The following is a 13,997-nucleotide window of genomic DNA, read 5'->3' as shown; positions in this document are numbered from 1 at the left end:
TTTGTGATGTGGCGCGAAATAAACTTTATTTATTCATTCATATATATATATATATATATATATATATATATATATTAATTAATACACAGGACAAGATGTTACTATCCCTTGTGCCAAAATCAGAGGAAAAACACATTTAGAAGCCCAATCCAGAATAAAACAAGCTAACAGGCTAACAAACTAATAAACAAGACACAAATCACCAGTTACCTACCCTAGCCAACAGCAGTATGAAGCATGTCATTGGGGTTTTCAAGTGGGCACCTTCCTTCACCGACGTTTCGTTAAGTTAGGCCCACGACACCTCAAGAAGGCTTAACGGTGTAATCCAGCGTCCTGGAAACACCCCCCTCCATGCTACCACCGCACAACTGCATATTACCTCACTATCTAAGCCTAGCTATCCAGGTCGGTTCGGTATGACATTCCTGACTACACCACCACTGTCAATGATTCAGCCCTGTTGATGCGGACCGTCAATCATGACCAACAACAAACAATCCCTAACTACACCACCACTGTCAATGATTCAGCCCTGTTGATGTGGACCGTTAATCATAACCAACAACAAACAATCAATCTGACCTTAGCGAGCTCCCCAGCTAGCATGTTTCCTCCTTATCCACAGCCATTACTTGCTCGTTCTGCTGCCTGAGACATGTTGCTAACCGCAAGTTTCAGGCTCCGTCCCCGAATGCCCAACTCAGTTAGTAAGGCAATAACGGACTTTGCCACAAAACCACGGCAGCCCACCTCTACAGGCCGCACTCGAGCCCTCCAACCTCGCTGCTCTGCCTCTGCTGCCATTTCAGCATACCTAGCTTTCTTGCGCTCATAAGCCTCCTCAACTCGATCTTCCCACGGGACTGTGAGTTCAATAAAATAAACTCTCTTCTCTACCTCAGACCACAGTAACAAGTCCGGACGTAGCCGGGTGCTAACTATATATGCTGGGATGACTAGCTGTTCATTCAAGTCAACCCTCATTTCCCAGGCTCCACCTACACTTAGCTGCCCTAACTTGTGCCTGACCTTAATTGGTCTAATCTTTTCTCCCTCACGTACAAATTTGATCTGTCTAGTCTCTTTGCTAGCAACTAGAGAATTTACTTCTAGCCGCTTTTCCTCAACTGCAGCTGCCAAACATTTCAACACCTGGTTGTGACGCCAGGTATATCGCCCCTGGGAGAGACTGACCTTACACCCTGACAGTATATGCCTCAGTGTACATACACTAGAACACAACGGGCAGGCACCATCCTCGCCCAACCACTGATTTAAGTTCTGGGGAGATGGCAGCACATCATAAGTAGCCCCTAGAATAAATCAAATTCTGCTGGCCTCCATGCTCCACAACTCTCTCCACTTCAACTTTCTCTTCTCTACACTCTCCCAGTTCACCCACTGTCCTTGCTTTGCCTGCGACACTGCCTTAGTACATCTTACTGCCTCCTCTTGCCTATGTACTTCTTCAACTACCATCTTCCTCTTTTCTATTACTGATGCCTTGTTCCACACAGGTTTCCCTATGCTCAACCCTAAGCCTCCACGCCCATGCTGCACCTGACCTATGATATCCCTGTGTCTAAGAGCTGACTGTGCTTGCTGTACTGCCTCCTTTGGGTTCCACTTCCTCCCTGTTTTAACTGTGGGCGCTACACTCCTAACCACTGGATCCTTTGACTGAGTCAGAGTCATTTCCAGTCTAACCTTAGCACACTTGAACTCCTCTGTCAGGCTAGATAATGGCAATTCCAATATGCCTTTCCCATATAAGGCTACACTGCTTAGGCAGCGTGGGACTCCGAGCCATTTTCTAATGAATGAGTTAATCATCCTTTCTAGCTTTTCTACCTTTGAAAGGGGAACCTCATACACTGTCAGTGGCCACATCAACCGAGGCAACAATCCAAACTGCAAACACCACAACTTTAACTTTCCTGGGAGCCCTGACTTGTCTATACTTGAAATACCTTGAATCATTTCCTGCCTCACCTCCTCAAACTGTCCCTTATCACTGAGACTTGCATCATACCATCTTCCCAAACTCTTGACTGGTTTCTCTAACACTGTAGGCACCACCTCATCATTTATAACAAACTTCTTACCTACTACCCTCCCTTTAATGATTGAAATACTCCTGGACTTACTTGGCTTCACTTTCATTCTAGCCCACTGCAGATTACTATTTAACTTATCCAACAATCTGCTAGTACATGGAGCGGTTGACGTCATAGTCGTCATGTCATCCATGTATGCCCTAATTGGAGGGAGCCGCAGCCCTCCCTGCAGCCTTTCTCCACCCACTACCCATATATATATATATAGAGAGAGATATAGAGAGAGATATAGATATAGATATAGATAGATATAGATACACACACACACACACACACACACACACACACACACACACACATACCCACACACACGCAGGACACGGAAATTAAATGCAGTCCACCATACCGTGTTTGTGACATTGCATTGACCCTGTCCTGTTTCAATCTAACAGTGGATATTTAACTCACATATTTTGGTGGAACTACACTATTCATGGCATTTGCATTATTTCATTTGCCTTACTTTTCAACTTTGCCTCTAAATATCACAGAATGTAAACATTCTGTCGATACCATTATCTAGCTTTATGGTTGCATCAAAATGAGACTTTGCAAAACACGGTGAAACATTTAGACCTATAGACCTGGATTCAATTTTGATGTTTTTAAATGTTTGGACTGGACTCACCAGGAACAGTGACGACTTTGTTGATGTTGTAGCTGGTGTGGTCTATTTCTGGTTTGGGGAGGTTGAAGACAGACACGCGATATGCATGTCCGGGTACAACCACCACCATGTCTGCTGAGAAAGACCACTGAAACAACAAAACAACAACAACACCATGTCTGCTGAGAAAGACCACTGAAACAACAAAACAACAACAACACCATGTCTGCTGAGAAAGACCACTGAAACAACAAAACAACAACACCACCATGTCTGCTGAGAAAGACCTCTGAAACAACAAAACAACAACACCATGTCTGCTGAGAAAGACCTCTGAAACAACAAAGCAACAACACCACCATGTCTGCTGAGAAAGACCTCTGAAACAACTGCTATGGAAAAAAGTAATATACCTCGATGAACGAGCAAGAGCCAGATGGAAGAGATGTCACACAGCAAGAGCACTCTTGAAAGTTAATGAAGTATTTATTAAATCTGCAGATGAGCAATTTCACTGAGTCAATACAGGGTCAGTGATAGAACTGAGGTCTCACCGCACAAGATTAAACCTTTATACAGTCAGAGGCTGGGTCTCACAAAAAGGGAAGTCCCCATGTGTTGCTATGCAGATAGCAAATCTTCCCTCGTCACAGGGTGTAGCTCTAAACCGTTCAACTGTCCTCGTGGCGAAACAGGTGTACGTGCGTTTTTGCACAACAACAAGAAGAATATAAGAGAAGTGGTTCATTTCATGAAGTCTTCTTAGGACACGAAACCAAAACCCAGACTAGTGCACAACCTGTTTTATAACAGAGGTGTCTCAGCAGTCTGACGTTACGATACATGAAACATAGTACTGAAACTCCTGTCTGGATCCAAACATCCGTTACCATAGTCTCTTAGCCATGCATAATTAATCAAATTTCCATAACACAACAAAACAACAACACCACCATGTCTGCTGAGAAAGACCTCTGAAACAACAAAACAACAACATCATCATGTCTGCTGAGAAAGACCACTGAAACAACAAAACAACAACACCACCATGTCTGCTGAGAAAGACCACTGAAACAACAAAACAACAACACCATGTCTGCTGAGAAAGACCACTGAAACAACAAAACAACAACATGTCTGCTGAGAAAGACCACTGAAACAACAAAACAACAACATGTCTGCTGAGAAAGACCACTGAAACAACAAAACAACAACAACACCATGTCTGCTGAGAAAGACCACTGAAACAACAAAACAACAACATGTCTGCTGAGAAAGACCACTGAAACAACAAAACAACACCATGTCTGCTGAGAAAGACCACTGAAACAACAAAACAACAACATCATCTCTGCTGAGAAAGACCACTGAAACAACAAAACAACACCATGTCTGCTGAGAAAGACCTCTGAAACAACAAAACAACAACATCATCTCTGCTGAGAAAGACCACTGAAACAACAAAACAACAACACCACCATGTCTGCTGAGAAAGACCACTGAAACAACAAAACAACAACACCATGTCTGCTGAGAAAGACCACTGAAACAACAAAACAACAACATGTCTGCTGAGAAAGACCACTGAAACAACAAAACAACAACAACACCATGTCTGCTGAGAAAGACCACTGAAACAACAAAACAACAACATGTCTGCTGAGAAAGACCACTGAAACAACAAAACAACACCATGTCTGCTGAGAAAGACCACTGAAACAACAAAACAACAACATCATCTCTGCTGAGAAAGACCACTGAAACAACAAAACAACAACACCACCATGTCTGCTGAGAAAGACCACTGAAACAACAAAACAACACCATGTCTGCTGAGAAAGACCACTGAAACAACAAAACAACAACATCATCTCTGCTGAGAAAGACCACTGAAACAACAAAACAACAACATCATCTCTGCTGAGAAAGACCACTGAAACAACAAAACAACAACAACACCACCATGTCTGCTGAGAAAGACCACTGAAACAACAAAACAACAACACCACCATGTCTGCTGAGAAAGACCTCTGAAACAACAAAACAACAACATGTCTGCTGAGAAAGACCTCTGAAACAACAAAACAACAACAACACCATGTCTGCTGAGAAAGACAACTGAAACAACAAAACAACAACACCACCATGTCTGCTGAGAAAGACCACTGAAACAACAAAACAACAACACCATGTCTGCTGAGAAAGACCACTGAAACAACAAAACAACAACAACACCATGTCTGCTGAGAAAGACCTCTGAAACAACAAAACAACAACATGTCTGCTGAGAAAGACCACTGAAACAACAAAACAACAACATGTCTGCTGAGAAAGACCACTGAAACAACAAAACAACAACATGTCTGCTGAGAAAGACCTCTGAAACAACAAAACAACAACAACACCATGTCTGCTGAGAAAGACAACTGAAACAACAAAACAACAACACCACCATGTCTGCTGAGAAAGACCACTGAAACAACAAAACAACAACACCACCATGTCTGCTGAGAAAGACCACTGAAACAACAAAACAACAACACCACCATGTCTGCTGAGAAAGACCACTGAAACAACAAAACAACAACACCACCATGTCTGCTGAGAAAGACCACTGAAACAACAAAACAACAACACCACCATGTCTGCTGAGAAAGACCACTGAAACAACAAAACAACAACACCACCATGTCTGCTGAGAAAGACCACTGAAACAACAAAACAACAACACCACCATGTCTGCTGAGAAAGACCACTGAAACAACAAAACAACAACAACACCATGTCTGCTGAGAAAGACCACTGAAACAACAAAACAACAACACCACCATGTCTGCTGAGAAAGACCACTGAAACAACAAAACAACAACAACACCATGTCTGCTGAGAAAGACCACTGAAACAACAAAACAACAACACCATGTCTGCTGAGAAAGACCACTGAAACAACAAAACAACAACACCATGTCTGCTGAGAAAGACCTCTGAAACAACAAAACAACAACATGTCTGCTGAGAAAGACCTCTGAAACAACAAAACAACAACAACACCATGTCTGCTGAGAAAGACAACTGAAACAACAAAACAACAACACCACCATGTCTGCTGAGAAAGACCACTGAAACAACAAAACAACAACACCATGTCTGCTGAGAAAGACCACTGAAACAACAAAACAACAACAACACCATGTCTGCTGAGAAAGACCACTGAAACAACAAAACAACAACATCATCTCTGCTGAGAAAGACCACTGAAACAACAAAACAACAACAACACCATGTCTGCTGAGAAAGACCACTGAAACAACAAAACAACAACACCATCTCTGCTGAGAAAGACCACTGAAACAACAAAACAACAACACCATCTCTGCTGAGAAAGACCACTGAAACAACAAAACAACAACACCACCATGTCTGCTGAGAAAGACCACTGAAACAACAAAACAACAACACCACCATGTCTGCTGAGAAAGACCACTGAAACAACAAAACAACAACAACACCATGTCTGCTGAGAAAGACCACTGAAACAACAAAACAACAACACCACCATGTCTGCTGAGAAAGACCACTGAAACAACAAAACAACAACAACACCATGTCTGCTGAGAAAGACCACTGAAACAACAAAACAACAACACCATGTCTGCTGAGAAAGACCACTGAAACAACAAAACAACAACACCATGTCTGCTGAGAAAGACCTCTGAAACAACAAAACAACAACATGTCTGCTGAGAAAGACCTCTGAAACAACAAAACAACAACAACACCATGTCTGCTGAGAAAGACAACTGAAACAACAAAACAACAACACCACCATGTCTGCTGAGAAAGACCACTGAAACAACAAAACAACAACACCATGTCTGCTGAGAAAGACCTCTGAAACAACAAAACAACAACAACACCATGTCTGCTGAGAAAGACCACTGAAACAACAAAACAACAACACCACCATGTCTGCTGAGAAAGACCACTGAAACAACAAAACAACAACACCATGTCTGCTGAGAAAGACCACTGAAACAACAAAACAACAACACCATGTCTGCTGAGAAAGACCTCTGAAACAACAAAACAACAACATGTCTGCTGAGAAAGACCTCTGAAACAACAAAACAACAACAACACCATGTCTGCTGAGAAAGACAACTGAAACAACAAAACAACAACACCACCATGTCTGCTGAGAAAGACCACTGAAACAACAAAACAACAACACCATGTCTGCTGAGAAAGACCTCTGAAACAACAAAACAACAACAACACCATGTCTGCTGAGAAAGACCTCTGAAACAACAAAACAACAACAACACCATGTCTGCTGAGAAAGACCACTGAAACAACAAAACAACAACACCACCATGTCTGCTGAGAAAGACCACTGAAACAACAAAACAACAACATCATCTCTGCTGAGAAAGACCACTGAAACAACAAAACAACAACAACACCATGTCTGCTGAGAAAGACCACTGAAACAACAACAAAACAACAACATCATCATGTCTGCTGAGAAAGACCACTGAAACAACAAAACAACAACAACACCATGTCTGCTGAGAAAGACCACTGAAACAACAAAACAACAACATCATCTCTGCTGAGAAAGACCACTGAAACAACAAAACAACAACAACACCATGTCTGCTGAGAAAGACCACTGAAACAACAACAAAACAACAACATCATCATGTCTGCTGAGAAAGACCACTGAAACAACAACAACATGTCTGCTGAGAAAGACCACTGAAACAACAACAAAACAACAACAACACCATGTCTGCTGAGAAAGACCACTGAAACAACAAAACAACAACATGTCTGCTGAGAAAGACCTCTGAAACAACAAAACAACAACATGTCTGCTGAGAAAGACCACTGAAACAACAAAACAACAACATGTCTGCTGAGAAAGACCACTGAAACAACAAAACAACATGTCTGCTGAGAAAGACCTCTGAAACAACAAAACAACAACATGTCTGCTGAGAAAGACCACTGAAACAACAAAACAACATGTCTGCTGAGAAAGACCACTGAAACAACAAAACAACAACATGTATACATATATATATATATATATACTGTATATATATATATATATATATATATATAAATATATATATATATATATATATATATATATATATATATATATATGTATATATATATATATATATATATATATGTATATGTATATATATATATATATATACACACATCTTATTATTATTGATATTTATTATTATATATATCAACACTATGTTGAGTAATAGTAGCTCCATGCTAACACTTTAGCATACACTATGCTGAGGAATAGTAGCTCCATGCTAACACTTTAGCATACACTATGTTGAGTAATAATAGCTCCATGCTAACACTTTAGCATACACTATGTTGAGTAATAGTAGCTCCATGCTAACACATATATACACATCTTATCATACATCTTATTGTGAGTGAGCCACCCACCTTTTTCCCTGTGGATGGATTTTGCATGGGTAACTGATCTTGGAAAGTGTAGCGGACACACAGGTTCTGGTTGGTCTGGGGCACCAGAACCTGGAGCTCAGAGGCTTTCAGGAAACTGATGCTGCCTGAGGAGGAAAACACTGTCACTCACTTCACCTTGAGACAATTACATCAAGCTTCAAAAAGAGTCAACATCAGTGATACTCAACATGCAGCCCGGGGGCCAGATGCGGCCCGCGATAGGGTGTCGAGTGGCCCGCTGACCATTTTCTTTTCTTTCTTTTTGTTTTATTTGCATTAACGTTGGAAAGGCAGCACCAATTTGTTTCAAACTGAGATTGTAGATGTAAAATGCTACATTTGAGAAGCGTAAAAGGCAGATGTTTTGTTTCAAATTTGCGCTGAGATTGCACAACACATCCGTAGATTGTGGAAACGTACTATGCCGACATTTTATTCTGCCGATCGGGCAGCCCCGACAGCCAACCCACCGTCGTCCTTGATGTTCCAGTGGGCGAGCAGCACGGGCAGCAGCTCTCCCCTCTCATCCCGCCTCAGCTCCACCCCCACCTGCAGAGCCTCTGGACCGCTGGGCGTGTAGCTATTACGAACCAGCCATCCTCTGTCCAGGCAGTTAGCTACACACACACACAAACACATGCACGCATGCGCACACACACACACACACACACACACACACACACACACACACACACACACACACACACAGTGAGCAGCTACCTACAGACACACACTGTGAGCCATCCTCTGCCCAGGCAGCTACCTACAGACACACACACTGTGAGGGTCTTCAGCAGACCTGGGCATTATATGGCTCGGAGGCCAGAACCGGCCCTCATGGTGGTTCTGCCTGGCCCGGGAGGTCTAAGAAGACAAACCACACCATTTTTCTTATGCTAAAAAGAATGGAATGAGATGACCTCAATTGGCTGTCTGGAGTGATTTTCAATTGAATAAATACTGAAGAATAAGTGCACAGTATGTTTTCTAGAAGAAGAACATGGGGATGGATCAGCCACGCACTCAGAAAACTCAATGCCAGCATCACCAGGCAGGTCCTTAGATGTCAGCATCACCAGGCAGGTCCTTAGATGTCAGCATCACCAGGCAGGCCCTTAGATGTCAGCATCACCAGGCAGGCCCTTAGATGTCAGCATCACCAGGCAGGCCCTTAGATGTCAGCATCACCAGGCAGGCCCTTAGATGTCAGCATCACCAGGCAGGCCCTTAGATGTCAGCATCACCAGGCAGGCCCTTAGATGTCAGCATCACCAGGCAGGCCCTTAGATGTCAGCATCACCAGGCAGGTCCTTAGATGTCAGTATCACCAGGCAGGCCCTTAGATGTCAGTATCACCAGGCAGGCCCTTAGATGTCAGCATCACCAGGCAGGCCCTTAGATGTCAGCATCACCAGGCAGGCCCTTAGATGTCAGCATCACCAGGCAGGCCCTTAGATGTCAGCATCACCAGGCAGGTCCTTAGATGTCAGTATCACCAGGCAGGTCCTTAGATGTCAGTATCACCAGGCAGGTCCTTAGATGTCAGTATCACCAGGCAGGCCCTTAGATGTCAGTATCACCAGGCAGGCCCTTAGATGTCAGCATCACCAGGCAGGCCCTTAGATGTCAGCATCACCAGGCAGGCCCTTAGATGTCAGCATCACCAGGCAGGTCCTTAGATGTCAGCATCACCAGGCAGGTCCTTAGATGTCAGTATCACCAGGCAGGTCCTTAGATGTCAGCATCACCAGGCAGGCCCTTAGATGTCAGTATCACCAGGCAGGCCCTTAGATGTCAGTATCACCAGGCAGGCCCTTAGATGTCAGCATCACCAGGCAGGCCCTTAGATGTCAGCATCACCAGGCAGGCCCTTAGATGTCAGCATCACCAGGCAGGCCCTTAGATGTCAGCATCACCAGGCAGGCCCTTAGATGTCAGTATCACCAGGCAGGTCCTTAGATGTCAGTATCACCAGGCAGGCCCTTAGATGTCAGCATCACCAGGCAGGTCCTTAGATGTCAGTATCACCAGGCAGGCCCTTAGATGCCAGCATCACCAGGCAGGTCCTTAATAATAATTGCCCAGCCCTGGTCTACAGACTTTGATTAACAGGCCTATTGGAGGTCCCTCTGAATGAATGAATGAATGAAAACTTTATTTAACAAACTTAACTTTATCAAACGGCCCAAATTGGGCTTCAAACGGCCCAAATTGAGCTTCAAACGGCCCAAATTGAGCTTCAAATGACCCAAATTTTTCACCGCCGCCCTTCGGACGCCGGCACGCGCGTCGCCCCATATCAGCCTGGCCTGCTTGGTATCTAATGCCCGGCCTGAATTATGATCCCAGTCCACCCCTGAACCCAGGTATGTAATTTCATCTTTCCTTGTGACAATATTGTCACCCACTGTAACTGAGAAGCCGTCGGTCTTGCTGAGTTTGTTATTTGATCCGAAGAGAATGGACTCTGTTTTACCCAGGTGTAATGATAGTTTGTTATCAGCAAGCCAGGTGCAGATTCTGCCGAGTTCTGAGCTGAGGGTTTTTTCAACCTGTAACTTGATGTTAACTCTGATGTGATGGAGTGACCTGGATCTGTTACTGACTGCCTGGTATTCCAGACTGCCCCAGATCCAGACTGCCCCAGATCCAGATCCTGGATCTGTTACTGGCTGCCTGCTATTCCAGACTGCCCCAGATCCAGCGGCAGATCTCACCCGTTTGTGTTACAGTTATCATTCCCCTATAAAGATGGTTTTATATGGTGTTAGTTCATTTTATTTTTTAAATAAACAGATACCTGCTTTCATCAATACCTTATGCCCTCAATATGAGAGGAGTAGGCCTATATGGAAACAGAAATTATTCAAAATAATAATTAAGGCAGAATGAAGTGTGCAGAAGAGTAGAGTGCACGCACATCCGAGATTATTTCAACAGGTGCTGGAAAAAATACGCGTATAGAAAAAGAAAATCCTTTTCTTTTTCTGATTTTTCTGAAAGAAAAGGAAATCCTTTTCTTTTTCTGAAGTGTGCACTCACTTATCTTGACCATACACCTCAGACCCTATGGAAAGAAAAAAAAGATTGGAGTGAAAAACTATTCATGAGAACATATTAGTAATAGTAGACCTATACATTTTAGCACAATTTTGTATAGCACCTTTCCACAAAGTGCTTTACAAACAAAAGATTGCCGTACCTAAAAATGAATATAGAATAAATTAGTCAATATTAGAGAACTGAGAAGAGAGAGCAATGTGGCTCTCCCCCTCCCATAGACTGCAGATTTAGTTAGCAGTAAGTAGCTATATGCATTAGCCTACTGTAAGTAGCTGGGAAGATTGGAGCAGTTATAGCTGTTATATAGCAGTTGTAATTGATATACAATTGATTTGTCTCTTTTGAATTGTGACTATTTTACACAAATAGGCCTGTTATTCACCCACAACGTGACTAACAGTGTTGGGGGTAACTCCTTACAAAAGTAACATATTACATGTAATATATTACTTTCAGCAGTAACTCAGGAATATTACTTAATACCAATAGGATTTCAGTAATATTATACCAGTAACTTTGTCGAGTAACAAGTTTCAAATTGAGTTACATTTGTTTTTAATCAAAGCACCTATTTAAATAAAGATACAATCATTTCCTAATCAAATTGTGTGTTTTTATGCAAATAACCACTATAGATGACAATAACAAGGGAAAAGGACAACATTTAGAATTTTGGACGGTTTACACTGATTTCAAGACGGTTGAAATTATTTTTCAGGATGGTTCTGGGGTGGCGATGTCATTCGGCTACTGCTGTTATTTTTGGTTAAAGTAATGCAAAAGTAGTGTAATAAGTAACGAGTTACTCTACACAGACAGTAACATTGTAAAGTAACGTATTACTTTCAAATGAAAGTAACTAGTAATATGTAGTATATTACATCTTGAAAGTAACTTGCCCAACACTGGTGACTAATGAGTGAATAAGTCAAGCATAAAATCTATTTCTTCTTGTCGTGCTTCTTACCTGTTGAGAGCAGTTGGTGGGAGGACGAGGCCATGTTGAAATGCCCACAGCGTCTGACAGAGACACAAACAGTAAGAAGAACCCCGCTAGATGAAGCCAGGTGGTCATCATGGCAATCCTCTCACAGTCCAGCCTACTAACTCTCTCTAACTCTTTAAGTAACTCTCCGCCTTCTCGCCCATTTCAAACCGTGTTCAGGTGAGTTAGAAGCTCAACATAAAGTCTGCTAACTGAACCTGTCTGTCTGTCTGTCTGTCTGTCTGTCTGTCAAACTTCCTGCTCTTCATGCAAAATGTACCCGTTTACGGTAAGCAACCTGATGCTGCGTTCAGGTCGCATGGGAATACAGAGCATTATTCACACTTTTTTGAAGTAGTCAAAGGCACCACAGTAAAAAAAAATCAGTTGACTTTGTTTCAATGAATAAACCAAACAAACCCCGTTTTTTGTTAATTTGATCTGAAATGCATTCCCAACACTTGAAAACAGATGGGTATACGTATTTAGATATTTTACCATCTGAAAGCTGAAGTGATTACCGGTAGTTGTTTTTCTTCTGATACAAACTTTGTATCTGGCGTCCTTCCCATATTCCCATATTACCTGAATGCAGCATGATTATTGTTTTCCTTGTCGTGTGGGTGGCTGGCACTTGGCCAAAAACACAGACGCATTTGATCTTCAGAAAATGCGGAACAAGTGACAAACGGAAGTGCAGGTTATTCCACTTGATTGCTTTTTGCATGGTGGCAGACATATGCCCAAGTCAAAACAACGTATAATTAGTGGGCACATAGGTAGTAGGCTAAAGCTAAGGCTAATTTGCTCACACTGTTGTCAGTGTTATTTCTACATTGCTATAATGGCAACACTTTACAATAAGGGTAGCCTACATTAATTAAGGGTTAGTCAATGCTTAATAAGCATTGACTAACTCCTAATTAACAGTTAACTAATGTGTCTAATAATTTACTAATAGTGTGCATGTTAACTCGGTATTGATTGATGCATTACATTTTGATAGTTTGTGGTTAGTTAGGCTAATGGTTAGGGTTAGTTAATGGTTAGGGTTATAATAAACATACTAACTAACGCTTACCTCCTGCTTAACTAATGCTTATTAATGCTTAACTAACCATTCATTTAGTGACCCTTATTGTGAAGTCTTACCATATGGGTATGATTACTGTCAGATGCATTTTGGCAAATGCACCACCAGATGGCAAAAGAAGACCATGCATTAGTTGAATCTTGTTGACTATAGTAGCCTAAATCAGTGCATAGAGGAGTGGTTCTCAAAGTTCTTATGTCAAGGACCCGTAAACTGACACAAATTAGAACACGGACACCCATTTGATAAGATTTTATCCCAGGGCTAGCCCATCTGACAATAGTTTTGCTTAGATGTTTTATTAGGCTACAGAAAGTGTATGAAACCCATGACCAAAACAGTCATATTCTGTCATTGTGTTACTTATGGATGGAATAGTGAAAATTAATTATTCTCATTTTTGCTGGGGACCTCCTGGAACCCCCCTCAAGGACCCCTGGGGGTCCCCGGACCCCACTTTGAGAACCACTGCTTAGAGTCACTGACAGGTACCTGCAGCCCAGGTGATCTGATTCTCTACCGTATTCATTCCCACAGATCCCCAGATAAGAATGCTCAATCTTGACCTTTCTTGTCTGGCACTGTGCCTGAAGTGAACAGCCTGCTCTGTGCTTAAACCTATTC

At 42.3% G+C, this 13,997-nt stretch overlaps 1 protein-coding gene across 1 annotated transcript in view; it reads right to left on the bottom strand.

Moving 5' to 3' along the window:
• The window catches only part of il17ra1a (interleukin 17 receptor A1a), a 22,783-nt gene extending 10,268 nt beyond the window's left edge, over positions 1-12,515 (bottom strand). Inside the window, exons 1-5 of the mRNA XM_083656644.1 lie at positions 12,263-12,515; positions 11,275-11,299; positions 8,703-8,849; positions 8,212-8,336; positions 2,749-2,875 (exon numbers count right to left, since the gene is read on the bottom strand). Of these exons, the coding sequence (XP_083512770.1) occupies positions 2,749-2,875; positions 8,212-8,336; positions 8,703-8,849; positions 11,275-11,299; positions 12,263-12,373 (535 nt within the window). The 5' untranslated portion in view covers positions 12,374-12,515. The remainder of the gene's footprint in view (positions 1-2,748; positions 2,876-8,211; positions 8,337-8,702; positions 8,850-11,274; positions 11,300-12,262) is intronic.
• Between the last annotated feature and the right edge of the window lie 1,482 nt (positions 12,516-13,997).

The sequence above is a fragment of the Poromitra crassiceps genome, assembly GCF_964638095.1.
Source record: "Poromitra crassiceps genome assembly, chromosome: 2".
In the NCBI taxonomy this organism is placed as follows: Eukaryota; Metazoa; Chordata; class Actinopteri; order Beryciformes; family Melamphaidae; genus Poromitra; species Poromitra crassiceps.
This window is presented reverse-complemented; position numbering and strand designations above follow the sequence as displayed.